The sequence below is a fragment of the Sphaeramia orbicularis genome, chromosome 7 (genome assembly GCF_902148855.1).
Source record: "Sphaeramia orbicularis chromosome 7, fSphaOr1.1, whole genome shotgun sequence".
NCBI lineage: Eukaryota > Metazoa > Chordata > Actinopteri > Kurtiformes > Apogonidae > Sphaeramia > Sphaeramia orbicularis.
In genome coordinates this window covers 48,237,460-48,253,599 of record NC_043963.1, presented here as the reverse complement: position 1 = coordinate 48,253,599, position 16,140 = coordinate 48,237,460, and the positions used below count along the sequence as shown (strand labels likewise).

Below are 16,140 nucleotides of genomic sequence, written 5' to 3'. Positions count from 1 at the left end.
AGTGCCTGCATGTCATTCACTGCTGCTGCTGTGACTTGATGCTGAACCGGCTCATGTTGTGACTGTGCTGTTCCAGTATCTATGATTAGTTATTCAGTTTGCATACATTGCTTTTACTACAGGTGCATCATTCATGACGTCCGCTTTTCCCGTTGATACGTCAGAAGTCTTGTAGCCTATGCTCAAGGTAATGTTAAGACTGTGATGACTATTTTTCATTGTAGCCCATGTAGCTAACTGTTAGCCAAAGCTAGCTTCAGTATATCCTACAGAAAGGCTGGTGGGCAGCTCAAAGCTTGAATAACTATTGGATCAGGTTCCACCAGAGAGCTTTAATAACAACCGATTATTAGATAGTTAAATTAGCTTCTTTTGTATATGTATTTTGTCCCGTTTTTTTCTTGATACGTAGGGCTGCAACTAAAGACTATTTCAATAGTCGACTAGTCACCGACTACTGTAAGGACTAGTTGACTTGTCAGGTTATGAACTGCAAAAATAAACAAACAGAAAAAAACTAAATCTTATTTATATTTATTGGAGCAATAAAATACATTTTCTTTCCTTTAACAACAACATTTGGTGCACAATTAGAATGCATAACAAAGCATGTTAAACAAATATTCAACAAATGTTGCAAGCAGCAATAAAATATTTTTTTTTCCTTTAACCAAAAATGCATTATTTGCATAAAAATTCCAGTGCCCAGCAAAGTTTGTTAAACAAGTAAGTACAATCAGTAATAAAATAAAAGTTTTTCCTTAGACTAAAGTGCATAACATCACTAACGACCTGTCGACTACAACATTAGTCCTCGACTTATTTTGCCATCGACTATTTATTAACTAGTCGAGTAGTCGCTGCACCCCTACTGTTAACTCACATCGTTACTTTCTGTCAGTCAATGAAACCTCAAATGTGAATTGGAAAATAATCCATTCATATCCATCCATCTTCTGAACTACTTTATTCTCAAAAGAGTCGTGGGGGTGCTGGAGCCTATCCCAGCTACCTATGGGCAAAGGCGGGGTACAGCCTGGACGTGTCGCCAGTTCATCGCAGGGCTGACATAGAGACAAACAACCAATCACTCACACATTCACACTTATGGGCAATTTAGCTTAACCAAGTAACCTATTAGTGCATGTAGCCGGAGAGAACCCACGCAAACATGGGGTGAACATGCAAACTCCACATAGAAAGGTCTTGGTTTTTACTCTTGGTGTCGGAATCAAACCCAGGACCTTCTTGCTGTGAGGCGACAGTGTTTTCCATTGCACTGCCGTGCCGTCCCATCAAATCATATGATATTTGATAATAGTTTATACAAATGATAATTTTCCTTTTCAAAATGTATGCTGTTTCTTTCTCCTCTGGTGTCTTAGTGCCTTGATGTTGTCCTTTCCTACCCTGCCCAGTGCCAAGTTTCAGTATGGATGAAGAGACTCTGGAGGCAGCCCTCACTACATACGGTGCTCAGCTGCAGCAGGTGGAGACAGCCCTGCTGGCAGGCCTGGACCCTTCTCAGCAGTCAGACCTGCTCAAACTGAAAGAGGACCTCTGCCAGCTCATAGAGCTCACTGAGGCCAGCTTGGTGTCTGTCAAAAAGAGTCGTCTACTGGCCAGCCTTGAGGAGGATGGCAAAGGACAGCAGACAAATGCCTCAGAGGCAGCAGCCAACAGCAGCACTACTAATGGTGGCAAGTTGGATGATGAGTTTGCAGCCTTCTACTCAGAACTTGGGGAGTCATCAGGCACAAACTGTGTCACTACTGAAGGGGAAAAAGAGGGAGAGGGGTTAGACAGTTGTGAAGATGAAGAGGAGGATAATGAGGAGGAGGACGAAGAAGACGCACTTAGTGGTACCAAAGTAAGAGCACCATACCGGACAACATGGGGGACACTAGAGTACCACAATGCCATGGTGGTCGGGGCAGAATCACCAGAGGGAGATGAGGCACGAGTTAGAGTGCTGTATGTTTACCCCACACAGAAGTCTATGAAACCATGCCCATTTTACCTAGAGGATAAATGCCGCTTCCAGGATAACTGCAGGTAAACTGTCACGTTCTAATCATTCAGTATCATATTGTATTCTCAACATGTTAATTCTGTTTTTCTTTGCAATAGCAAATAGGATCCAGTGAGTGTCAGTGTTGCCCATTTAACAAAGACATTGGGTATAGGTTGCTAAAAACAGCTAAGAATTGCTTGTCATTTTTCTTTTCCCTTGTATTTATTAATTTAATGCTTTAAATCATCTAAATCAATGGCTTTTTTTTTTGTTTGTGTTTTTCTGATTAAAAAAACAGATGGTGTTTGGTATAAGATTTAGCTACCAACAACATTTAACCGTTTAAATATAATTCTGGATATTTCACTTGGATCTGTGTTTTCTCTGTGTTTAAGGGAATATTGTCTGTTTGTTGAAGGTTTTCCCATGGTGAGGTGGTGTTTGTGTCAGAACTGAGAGAGTTTGTGGAGTGTGACCTCAGTAATCTCGAAGAAGGCTCGTCCTGCTTGGTTCGACACGAGGATGGCATCTGGTACCCAGCAAAAATCACAGGTACGTTTTTACTCTGACAGCAGATTTAAAATGGCATTCTTCAGTGAATTCATATGAACATGGCTACTTTGATTAATCCAAATAATCTGCACAGACCTGCAATCTCCATAAATTAAAAACAAAGCCTTTACCATATTACAGTTATATTGCTGTCAACAAAATTGATTTGGTTGATTATTCATCAAAGCTTTTAAATTTATTTGAAAAACATTATTAAGATGGTATGTAGTAAATGTTTCTACAAGCTCATTAGATACTTATGTCTTATTTGCATCTGGTTCATACAGTTTTAATGAAATTGCATACACAAAAGGTAAAGAAATCAGACCCTTCATCTCATAATTCTGAGAAAATATTTTGTAAGCATGACATCATAACCTCATAATTATGAGAAGAGTTAAAAGTTGTTATAATGTAACATGTAATCTATTAAAATCACTTAAAATTTTAACATAAATCACTAAAATGTAGGTATGTCTTATTTTCCCAGTGTAGTATTACAGTTCAGCTGAGAGTCACTGGGTCACATGACATAGAAGGTTTTGGGTTCTCCCCTTTACATTTAACATGGCTTTCATGAAGTCAACATGTGATTAAATGCTTCCAGAGAACATTTTTTTTTATGTCATTTATGAAAATGAATTCACTTATTGTAACATTCTGATTGACTTTAGTTTGACAGTTGGTAGCACGATAAAACCATCTTTGCAACTCATTTTTAGCCCAATCCTAAGTTTGGGAAAGGCTGCTTTAGAGAAAACAGCATGCCACCATATAAATAGATGTTTCATTCAACTGAATTTAGATTTGTAGTGATTCATTATAATAGTGGTTTGATTTGACAGGTATTTGTGCTGTTTCAGGTCAGTGAAACACAAGTGGGTGTGTAACATTTCCTATAATGACATTTTAACTTTGCACTGAGAATGTGAACCCAAACTCCTACTGTGATGCAGCGGTTGGGGTTCTGGAAAGCATCCATACCGCTTCTCTAATCCATCCACCGTATGTTTACTGACTCAGTGGTTTTCTGTCATTGTAGATATTGACAGTGGTTTCTACACTGTGAAGTTTGACTCACTGCTGCTGAAAAACGCCGTGGTCGAGGCCGACGGCGTTATCCCACCTCTGAGGGAAGATGACCCAGTGTCATCTGACTCTGACCAGGACGACCCTGAAGATTTTGCAGCTTATGGAAGAGGTCTATATGAATCAACGTTATCAGTAGTTCCTTCTATTCTAGGTTTAACTGACTATATCTAACTTCATTTTCACTTGTTACCACGCAGTTCTGGACTCTGCAGAATCCACATCATCATCAAACAGTCTTAATTTTGGTGGCTGGGAGGCACATACAAGAGGTATCGGATCCAAGCTACTGCTCAAAATGGGCTACGAATATGGGAAAGGTAAGCACCAGCAAGCATACACCAATAATCACATTTTACATTCTGACACTGGTACATCCTGTCCTGATTACATTAGTCACTTGTGGACTGCTAAAGATTAAAGATTTTTTTTTTACACAAATGAAGTTACAATACAGAGGGGAAATGTTTTGCAGTGGGATTCACTACGCAAGAGTAAGAAGAGTTGGCACAGCTGTTGGATCAGAGGCTAAGACAATGTAGTTAGGGACCGAGCCGAAAGGTAAGGCCCTCTCACACAGTGAGAGGCCTTGCCTGCAAGCAAGGCCCTATTGTTATTCGTTCGTTTTTATTAGGGACCGAGCCGAAAGGTAAGGCCCTCTCACACAGTGAGAGGCCTTGCCTGCAAGCAAGGCCCTATTGTTTTTCGTTCGTTTTTATATTATTATTATTATTATTATTTTTCCGTGACGCTTTAAACTGGAATTTGCCCCCCTAAACATGCTCAAAAACTCACCAAATTTGGCACACATGTCAGGCCTGGCGAAAAATTTGATAAAATGTAAAAATTAACCCCATAGGTGCCAAAATGGCCTCTCTAGCGCCACCTATGTGAAAAAAATGGGAAAAGCCCTAGTGGCCACTAGGAATGTCGTACAGACATGAAACCAGTGCCAAAATTCTTGTTGGATGAAGCACTACAAATCATCCACTGACACTTATGACCTAACTCCAACAGGAAGTTCGCAATATGCCTTTCAAATAAAATTTCTAAAACTAACTCCGATGACACCGTTTGTCATATTGACTTCTAAATAGCATCAAAAGATAGAGTGAAACCTCCTCAAAAAAGTGATCTCTCACTTTTTCCGGAACTGTCTTAGTTTTTTTTTTACAAGCCCGCAAAGTTGTGATGTTTGGAACTCATTTTTCATTTTGCAGTTTTTCCTGACATGTGACATATCTACACGTTCATGGGACTCAGCACAATGCTCACATGCAAAAATTTTTGAGATAGGATGTACGGTTGTTGATTTATAACAATTCTTTTATTTTCATACTTTTTCCACTTTAGACTGCCATTTGACCCCCTTAACATGCTCCAAAACTCACCAAATTTGCCATGTATGTCATGGCTGGTGAACACTTTCATACAATATCAAAAATTAACCCCTTGGGTGCCAAAATGGACTCTGTAGCGCCACCTATGTACTAAAAAACACACAAAATCTGCCCTAGCAGCCAGTAGGAATGTCACAGAAACATGAAACAAATGCCAAAATGTTGGTCTGATTGAGCCCGACAAATCATACACTGACACTCATGAGCTAACTCCAACAGGAAGTTGGCAATCAGCCTTTGAAAGTTACTCTACGTTTCTGCAATTGCTGCTTATTCATTTCAGAGTTTTGACATAAAAGTTAGACCTCATTGAATTCCCACAAGTCTGCAGAATCCAAAAGTGAAAGAATTTTTCAGATACGACCTACGGTTATGGAATTATAGCGATTTTTTGAAGACTATGTTTAGTTTCACTTTTCCAAATGGCAAAATCCCTATAAAAGTCTTGGTGGTGCACATTTTCACATGTCTCTCTGTAGTGCAGTGGTTCATGTAGCTGCCTATGGAGCCAAAGGACCCTGGTTCAAATCCCAGGTAATCCAAAAAAATTTTTTTTTTTAAATTTTATTTTAAAACAGGTTTTACTGCATTGTATTGTGGATATTGGAAATTTTGCACACATTCAAAAGTACACAGAGTACATTTTTTCAAAATAAAACCAAAATTAAGAATAATACAAAATGTCTATTACATAACTTCTTTTCATTTTTATGACCAAACACTCAACTGTTTGTACAATGTTTCTTCATTCAAAAGTACTCTTTCTCACAGACACACATCCTCACACAATAGGGTTTTTCCAAAATAAAAGCCTTAAATGTGGTAAATCATCACTTTTATACTCACTTATTCATACAATTTCAATTAATTTTTCAAACTGATTCTTTCTCTCACATTAAAAACAAATGCACATATACACAGTAGGGTTTCCAAAATAAAAGTCTCATTTTAAAGGTGATGGTGGTTTCAGCAGAGGGTCACTGGTGTTCTGTACAGATGTAAGGAGGACATACACTAAAGGGTGGGAACTGGTATGGGGACGGACAGGTGTGAGTGGAGCTGAGGCGTCGACAGTCACGGGTGGCGGATCGCGGGGGAGGCGGATCGCCCGGTGCGAGGTCCCGCCCAATGCTGCTTGCAGCTTTAATATTATTATTATTTTTCCGTGACGCTTTAAACTGGAATTTGACCCCCTAAACATGCTCGAAAACTCACCAAATTAGGCACACATGTCAGGCCTGGCGAAAAATTTGATAAAATGAAAAAAATTAACCCCATAGGTGCCAAAATGGGCTCTCTAGCGCCACCTATGTGAAAAAAAACCATAAAAGCCCTAGTGGCCAGTAGGAATGTCATAGAGACATGAAACCAATGACAAAATGTTGGTTGGAAAATGCTCTACAAATCATCCACTGACACTGATGACCTATCTCCAACAGGAAGTTCGCAATATGCCTTTCAAAATAAAATTTTCTAAACTAACTCCAATGACACCGTTTATCGTATTGACTTCTAAATAGCACCAAAAGATAGAGTGAACCCTCCTCAAAAAAGTGATCTCACGCTTTTTCCAGAACTGTCTTAGTTTTTTTGTTACGAGCCCGCAAAGTTGCGATGTTTAGAACTCATTTTTCACTTTGGAGTTTTTCCCCACATGTGAAATATCTACGCGTTCACGGGACTCAGCACAACGTTCACATGCAAAAATTTTTGAGATTGGATGTACGGTTATTGATTTATAGTAATTTGTCTATTTTCATACTTTTTCCACTTTAGACTGCCATTTGACCCCCTTAACATGCTCCAAAACTCACCAAATTTGCCATGTATGTCATGGCTGGTGAACACTTTGATTCAATATCAAAATTAACCCCTTGGGTGCCAAAATGGACTCTGTAGCGCCACCTATGTACTAAAAAACACACAACATCTGCTGTAGCGGCCAGTAGGAATGTCACAGAAACATGAAACAAATGCCAGAATGTTGGTCTGATTGAGCCGACAAATCATACACTGACACTCATGAGCTAACTCCAACAGGAAGTTGGCAATCTGCCTTTGAAAGTTACTCTACGTTTCTGCAATTACTGCTTATTCATTTCAGACTTTTGAGTAAAAACTTAACTCATTAAAAACATAACTCATTAAATTCCCACAAGTCTGCAGAATCCAAAAGTGAAAGAATTTTTCAGATACGACCTACAGTTATGGAATTATGGCGATTTTTTGAAGACTATGTTTACGTTCACTTTTCACAATGACAGACTCCCTATAAAATTCTTCCTGGTGCACACTTACATGTGTCTGTCTGTAGTGCAGTGGTTCATGTAGCTGCCTTTGGAACAAGAGGATCCTGGTTCAAGTCCCAGGCAATCCAAGAAATTTTTTATTTTTTTTATTTTTTTCCTTTTCATTTTAAAACTGTTTTTTCTGCATTGTATTGTGGATATTGGACATTTTGCACACATTACAAAGTACACAGAGTAATTTTTTTTTCAAAATAAAACCCCTATTAAAAATAATACAAAAGGTCTATTACATAACTTCTTTTCACTTTTATGACCAAACGCTCAACTGTTTGTACAATGTTTCTTCATTCAAAAGTACTCTTTCTCACAGACACACATGCTCACACAATAGGGTTTTTCCAAAATAAAAGCCTTAAATGTGACAAATCATCACTTTAATGCTCAATTATTCACACAATTTCAATTCATTTTTCTAACTGATTCTTTCTCTCACATACAAAACAAATGCACATACACACAGTAGGGTTTCCAAATTAAAAGTCTCATTTTAAAGGTGATGGTGGTTTCAACAGAGGGTCGCTGGTGTTCTGTACAGATGTAAGGAGGACATACACTAAAGGGTGGGAACTGGTATGGGGACGGAGAGGTGTGAGTGGAGCTGAGGTGTGGACGGTCATGGGAGGCGGATCGCGGGGGAGGCGGAGCGCCCGATGCGAGGTCCCGCCCAATGCTGCTTGCAGCTTTAATTTATTTTGTTATTTATTCTTTTTTGGTATTTCATTCTTTTAAGTGCCAAATATGACAAACCCCTCACTTCCCATAATGCAACTTAAAAGCTTCTGTCTTTTACAACCTCAGTTCTTTTTTCAAGCTCCACACTCCAGTTTTGAGGCTCTGTAATCAAATCCACACTTAAGCTGAGTTTACGTCTGACTAATAAAACTAAAATGGTTTTATCACTATTCAGATCCACTGGACTCCCATGTCAGCAGTGGTTTTGTCTCATAAAACTGCTAGCTTGATCTGTGAATTGTTTGTTCGTGTCGATATTAAGTAGACTTTTAAAACAACACAGAATTGCCCTTTTTGTTCTTTTAGGTTTAAGTATGCTTCACAGCTGTGGGAGTGGATTGCATGATGGCGGCAAAAATCTACACAAACATGTCAATGGATATTGAGTTGTATTTTAGCTGGGCCTGTTTTAGGTGGTAAAGCAGTACAAAAGCACATATTAACCCTCTCAGACTTTTATTACATTTGTCCTGTGAACTTTCATGTTGGGGATGTTTCTATAATATTTTGCAAATTCATGCAGTTGGTGCAGGTAGGCTTAGAGCAGGGGGTAACTAGAGGCAAAAGGAAATGTTTTACTGCCAAATTCTGAAAACTGTAAGGTAGAAAAGTTTGGAAATGACTGATGGTAGTTGAAGCACAATGTTGTTACTTAGCTAGAGAGTACAAAGTCAATGGTCCTTAAATTTAGATCGATTTTAGATAGATTTAGTTTAGATTAGATTAGATTAGACTTTATTGATCCCACAACAGGGAAATTCGAAGGTCAAGGCAGTAACAGAATAGTGCAAGAAAAAATGTGCACGCATAAAAATAATACAAAAGACAAACAATGTAAAAAATAATAATAATAGTAGTAAGTAATAATTAACTCTATAGACTATATACATTAAGAATTAAGAACCTTTATTTGTCAGTAGGGTTCATACTCGTAGACATGCACATGCACCGAAATTGGCCTTCTGCATTCAACCCATCACTAGATCATACATGTATGCATCACACACTGCAGACTAGGAGCAGTGGGCTCGCCATATCAGAGGCCAGGGGAGCAAACGGAAGGGTTAAGTGCCTTGCTCAAAGGGACATCAGGCAACAACTCTCTGCCAGTCTGGGGAATCAAACCGGCGACCCTTTGGTCACAAGCCGACTCTCCAGGCTTCTAGGCCATGGCTGCCCCCACCTACTCATATTTTCATAAGAGTAGAGTTGAATTTATATGGAAGAACCTGAAAAATAGACTGTTTAATGTAGCTATCATTTTGGATGTATCTGATAAATAATGCATAATTTACACACAAAAATGCGTTGTAATGCTTACTGCGTGGATCCACAGTATCCAGGAGGTTGTGTTTCTTCACCAGACTCACCCACTTGTTTTCCCAGGTTTAGGGAAGATGCAGGAGGGTCGCGTAGAGCCAGTGATGGCGGTGGTCCAGCCTAAAGGTAAGTCTCTGGACCTGTGCGCTGAGTTCACCCGGCAGCGGACGCAGAGCAAGGTAGCCAAAGACGGCACAGAGACAGGGCGCCCAAAGCGACGCAGAAAACGACGGATTGCCACAGGGGGGCGCCGCACTGTGTTTGACTTCCTCAACCACAAGCTGGGAGGCCAGAATGCTGCTGATGCTGCTGCTGGAGGTGGTGCTATAGCATTAGCTGCAACCGGGGTGGAGGCCTACAGGGGGGGGAAGAGCACCAAGAGGAGTCTGAATGTGAGGCTGTTCCAGGCCGCCGAGAGGGTGGCCCAGACCGAGAGAGAAATCCAGAAACTGAATGAGTCTCTCAGCAGGCAGTCAAGCAGGTCAGTACCATGGATGGATGTGGTTGATACGCTGCACTTACCATATACACTGCAAAAATCTAAATCTTACCAAGTGTATTTTCCTCATTTCTAGTCAAAATATCTCATCACACTTAAAATAAGACATTATCACCTAAAGAGTAACTTGTAAGTAAGGATGTACCGATACCGATACCAGTATCGGGTATCGGTCCGATACTGAGTGTGTAGTAATACTTGTAAAAGTGCTCTGATACAAACTCACCGATACCACTTGACGGCAGCATGACGTTCACCTCATAATGCAGCAGGTGCGTGGCAAAAGAGTCATGTCAGCAGGGTGGAGATTTTTAAAAATAAACGATGGTGACAAAAGTAACGGTGACAGCGAGTTACGTTAAAGACACCGACGGATACGGACGGAGCTCATTGTCCGTCCTCTGCCTACATTCCACACGTAATTCTGTCCGTTTTCCAGGAGCTAGCGGATGCGTACCCAGAGCCATATAAAGATCATCATATTATCTCATATATAAGGCTCTGTGCGAACCCAGACAGATAAGCAATACCACCGGGAACCGTGGAGGTAGCGGATCTTTCCAACTACCCTCATCAATATCAACATTAGTATCCACATTAGTATTACCTCCTCTGTGATCGCCATGTTTGTTATTACTGACTTTCTTCTTCTACTCAAAAAACTTTACTCTTCTTCGTGGTATTTGGCAAGTATGGTTAATTAAGAGCGGCGCCCTCTGGCGGATTGATTGAGAAACCCTCATTCCAAAGCATTAAATGTCAGTGGCAGCACTTTGTTACAGTCGACTAATGACGATGACAATAAAGGACATTTTCAAAAGTAACTAAGAACTGTAACAGTATTATTAAGTACTCATATCGGTACTTGGTATTGACAAGTTATCAAATGTAAGTACTTGTACTCGGTCTGGAAAAAAGTGGTATCGGTGCATCCCTATTTGTAAGTGACATATAAGAACTTATTTTTAGACAATAGATCTTTAAAATCTTATTTCAAGAAATCTTACCTAGATAATTTTCACTTGTTCCACTGGCAGATTTTTATGCTTGAATTAAGCAAAACAGTCTTGAATTAAGCAAAAAAATCAGCCAGTGGAACAATTGAAAATTATCTTTGTAAGATTTAGATTTTTTCAGTGTAGACAGTACAAGTCAAAAATATGGACTCATGAATCTGACAGAGAATGCCAAGAGCAAGGCTGTCTTTAAAGCAAGAATCTAAAATGTAAAACACATTGTGGTTTGTTTAACATTCTTAATTTTCCATAATTCCAAATGTGTTCTTTCGCAGTATTGATGTCTACAGTATAGAGCTGTAGCCATCGATTATTTTTGTTATCAATTAATCTGTTGATTTTTTTCTTCAAGTTAATTCGATCAATTAATTCGAGTCAATTCATCATTTTAGCTCTACTTCAGTATTAATCTACAGGTAATGAAAACAAAGAAAAAGATGTGAATAACAAGGTGTGTCCAAATTTCTGACCGGTACTGTATATCCAATTGGATTCCTGTGAAACCTGGTTCTGACTTTAAATAAATCAGGATGCCAGTAACACCAAGGTTATTGGAAGGAAACCTCAGCTCCCTGTCTCCACAGCAGCTCTTATCTCTCCCATCGCAAACAGAATTAACACTACATACACAACTAATTTATGCAGTGTTTCCACAGTCATGAAGAAACTGGAAAAGTTCTGGGAAGTAATGAAATTCAGCCTGATTGTCTGTAATGAAGTTAATTGGGCTACAGTAACACAGCAATCCAGGGACAATCTTTCACTAAAGGTTTTGATGTCTCAGTCTGAGTATCTGTTGCTGTTGGTAACTAAGAGGTCTGCACACGAGGAAAGTCTGCAGTGTGCAATAATATGGTTCAATACTGAGATCATGATATATGTACTGGAATAAACAACCTTGCAATCACTACTAAGCTGACAAAAGTTGGTCTGTGGGTGGTGAGGAAATGCACAACTTGTGATGATTTAATTGCATTTGAGGCAGTTTTTTTACAATCCGTTTGGTGTGCATGTTGCAAAGACAATGAAAATATGATTTACAAGGGTTCCTGTGGGGTCTTAAAAAGTCTTAAAAATCTTGAATTTACAAATCTGCATTTAATACCTTAAAAAGTCTTTAAAAGGTATTAAATTTGATATGGTAGGTTTTAAGTTATGTTCCCATAAACTTGCTTGCTCTATTGAGTTTAAATGTGTCTGTTAAATGTCCAAGTTGCAAAGAAAATAACGTTGGTCTCCCCAGTTCCATCCCGAAATTAGTAACCAGTTATCGCAAACTTTGCAGCCCCCGGTAAGAATTGACTCAGAATAGAGGGAATCAAGGTGTTGGAGTAGATAAATATATTTTCCTAAATTCTAAGAGTCACAAATTTTTGCCAGTATGGCCATGAAGTAGGCTATGAAATGGGCATTAAATTCTGTTCTAAGTCGTCTTAAAAAGGTCTTAAAAAGTCTTAAATTTAACTTGTAGAAACCTGTAGGAACCCTGTTTACATGCACTAATAAATATTCTACATCGATGCAAGACAATTTCACCTCACCCTCCAGTAGTAATTGGGGTTGTCTATTTGCAGCAATCTAGTGATCCATGTCATGATGCAGCGGTTACAATACAGTATATTATATTGCATTATCCAGTTGCAGGAATATTATCAATGACACATCCCTGTAATGTATGCAGCAACGTACACAGTGAGGTATACAATGTACCATTCTTTGCATTTTTTTATTTTTTTTATTTAACTGGGTAAATTAGTTGAGAACTGATTCTGATTTTCAATAACGACCTGGACAAACAACCAATCACTCACACATTCAGGCAATTTAGATTAACCAATTAACCTACCAGTGCATGTCTGTGGATGGTGGGAGGAAGCTGGAGAACCCACATAAACATGGGGAGAACATGCAAACTCCACACAGAAAAGTTCCTGGTGTTGGAATTGAACTCTGCTAACCACTGCACCACCATGCCGCCCAAAAACTGATACAGCTTCACAAAACATAATATCTCAATACTTGATGCCTGACTTCTCAGATAAGTTTGGCCTAGTTTTCAGTCATCCTCATGTAAAATGGAATCTGTGACATGCCTATCAAGAAAATGTTTAATATTTTATGTTTTTTTTAACAGCTAACAGAAGCTTTAGTCAGAGGCCTAAAAAAGACAGTGGACATTTATGTTTTGTGCAAAAAGCTTCAATACTAGAAACATGGCGGAGGCAGCACATATAGGTCATTATAAACAATTCCAACATAAGATTGTGCAAGATGGCCTACCACTCCAGATAGTAGTCAACTTGATAAAAAGAAAGGTGCAAAGCCAGCAAGTGGTTATATAACACTGTCAGTAGTATTATATCCATATGAGCTAGCATTGCCCGTCCATAACAGACAGAAGAAATGTTGTATGTTCAGCTCTAAATATCATGTAAATTGACGCAGAGTGATCCAAAGCTGTTGATTCCATACGTTTTGATTTGCAGCTACATCTCACTACAGGTTTTAGGGTTCAATATCACATTTCGTGTTGTTAAATATTATTTCTTCACACTTTAATGGTTATTTTTAAATAATGTAAGAAGAAATATTTCTGATTTTTGCTTTATTCTCATATTGCCATTATTTATTCTACACTTTTGTTCATGTAGTCAAAGGGGATATGTATAGTATTTATACTACTCAAATATTAGCTAATAATCAATTTGATTCTGAGGCACATGAAGTTATGAAGTTATTATTGGATGTTGTTATCTTTGCCAAGTTGCCATTTGTTGGTCCACATGAACATCGTAAGATACTGTTATTTTGAGTGACTGTTAAAATAAGCATCTATGAGATTTAATTTGCGGAAGAAGACTTGATGATACTATAATACAGATGTGTGGAAACAATGTGCTTTATTCGTATACTTTTATATTTAAGTGACTGATCCAGTCTGTGGATACATAGTGTTGATTTGTCTATGGTTTTGGTCCTAAGTGGGTTTTGGTACCAGACTGACCCCTCGTGCTGAGTGTTTGGAATATCAGTACTACATACATAGAACCACTTTAAATGTTGTGAATGATCATTAAAATTGGTCCTTCATGAATCCTTGAAAACTCACAGAAACATTTTGACACATTTGTCTGTGAAAATTAGTGGGAGCCTCCTTATTATAAAATATGAGCAACACTAGTTACTGTGCAGCCTCCATCATCTGCTCATGAATTTTGAATTCACAACTAAGAATGAACATGGGAGGGGGTGTGTGTGTGAAAATGTAAATAAGATGAGAAGATTGGAGGTTAGACAGTGTTTCTGTGCCCGGCTTACACTGAAATAATGCGGCCAAACCAAACATGTCTTATCTGTCTCTCCTTGCTTCCTAATCTATTTGTTGTTTTGTGCATCCAAAGGGACTCGTCCACAGCGAAGCTGCTGGAGGAGAAGCTGTCAGCGGCCCGGCGGCTGCTGGCCCAGCAGAAAGCCCAGGAGCTGTCCATCCAGAGAGAGCACAAGAAGGCTGACACACACAAGAAAATGACTGAGTTCTAAGCCCTGTTCTCTCAAAGACTTTGAGGATGAAGACAGGCACCACTTGCCTGAAATGAACTTTTGTCCCTTGCCTATTGTCACTTACTTGCTGTACTGTATTTTTTAAGCATTATTTCTCACTAGCAGTAGTAGCAGTAAAGTGGAATATTTCTGCTACTCATATATTTTTGAAGGACTGAGCAGTTTCATTTCTGTAAACATGCCTTTGGTTTTAACGTGTACAAATGACAAAAACAAATTTTCATTTGTTCTGAAGATCTTGACTGTGTATTTTTGTTTCCTTCCACTAAATGCCAGATGTTTGGAGAAAATCTTGTACATTTGCCTTCATTTTACACCTCAGTACCTTTTACACAACTAACACTACAGGTAAAGATCTGATTCTCTGCTACAGAATTGCCAATGTTTGTGTAAGTGTTTTTTTCTGCCAGGAGATGTTTCAATCATTCTGGACAGAGGCTGCACTGATGCTTCCAACGATACACCTTGGCTTGAATTTCTGACTGATTCTAAAATTATATCCTGAGGAGTTGGGAGACCTTTGTAGAGTTTTGAAGTGGGGCCCCTCTATTCACCCACACCTCATACCGCCTCGTATATGGCACCTTTGAAGCCACAACAGTAACCTGTCTATTAAATAATGAATTTCTCGAGAGGCCGGTCTCCTCGGAGTTCGGACAGACGTCTGTAGGCGGTGGGCGTGTAGTGACCGCATGGTTTACCTTTCTCCAGCCAGACTCCAGTAAAGGTTGAAGTCGTGATTGGAGGGAGCTGCACACCGGTGGGGTCTTCATTCATTCTCCCTTTGTGAGCAAAACCTCATCTGAATGTGACAGAGCATGATAACAGGGCACAGCCGGAGTACCATGTATTAGAAGTTCTGTGAAGCTGAGCTATGAGCAAAATGATAATATCAGCCTGACAAAACTCTATAGGATGATGCCAATGTGCTGATGCTTATCAAAAATAATGACTACCTCATTCACCATCCTAATATAGGCTACGTTCCATTTACCTTGGAAGTGAGAAAACCAACACAGATACCACTTGTAAGGTATCAGAAATACTGGATGATGACAACACATTACATAGTATTTTGTAAATACTAAAGCAGCTCTCCACAGATTGAACTTTGACTGGTTTTATGAGACAGAGATGTAAATAAACAGGGTTTTATTACCTCCGTCAAGGAACGGCGGAGGTTATGTTTTCATTGGGGTTTGTTTGTGTCTGTTTGTATGTTAGCATGATAACTCAAAAAGTTAAGACGGATTTTGATGAAATTTTCTGGAAATGTTGATGCTGGCACAAGGAACAAATGATTAAACTTTGGTGATGATGGGGGGGGCATCTGCCTTGGTGGAGGTCTGCACTCTCTGAGTGCTTTTCTAGTTACAACTTTTACTACTGATAATGCACAAAACAGCTACCTTGAATCCCAAAATTTGGGTTGGTGAATGGGTTCTGCTTTGCTTAGAGCTGCAGCGATGGAATATTTTTGTAGTTGATTGATCTGTCAATTATTTTCTAAAATTTGATTTCATCAAACAATTATTTGAATTGACAAAAACCATAGTAAAAATGTGAAAAAGACATTTCTGAAAATGACAACTTGTACTTTGTTCCAGAACCAGCTGAAACACCAACCACAAAAAGTAGAAAAAGATAT

At 39.0% G+C, this 16,140-nt stretch overlaps 1 protein-coding gene across 4 annotated transcripts; it reads left to right on the top strand.

Moving 5' to 3' along the window:
* The first annotated feature begins 35 nt into the window (after positions 1 to 35).
* zgpat (zinc finger, CCCH-type with G patch domain) lies at positions 36 to 14,787 on the top strand. Of its 4 annotated transcripts, none has more exons than XM_030139694.1 (7): positions 36 to 187; positions 1,419 to 2,055; positions 2,433 to 2,566; positions 3,609 to 3,767; positions 3,856 to 3,975; positions 9,483 to 9,897; positions 14,333 to 14,787. In XM_030139694.1, the coding sequence occupies exons 2-7, from the start codon at positions 1,433 to 1,435 to the stop codon at positions 14,469 to 14,471; spliced, it is 1,590 nt and encodes a 529-aa protein (XP_029995554.1). In that variant the 5' UTR covers positions 36 to 187; positions 1,419 to 1,432; the 3' UTR covers positions 14,472 to 14,787. The 4 variants fall into 4 exon arrangements, with proteins under 4 accessions (XP_029995554.1, XP_029995552.1, XP_029995553.1 ...); XM_030139692.1 differs by having other exon boundaries at positions 1,386 to 2,055; XM_030139693.1 differs by having other exon boundaries at positions 1,378 to 2,055.
* The last annotated feature ends 1,353 nt before the right edge of the window (positions 14,788 to 16,140 follow it).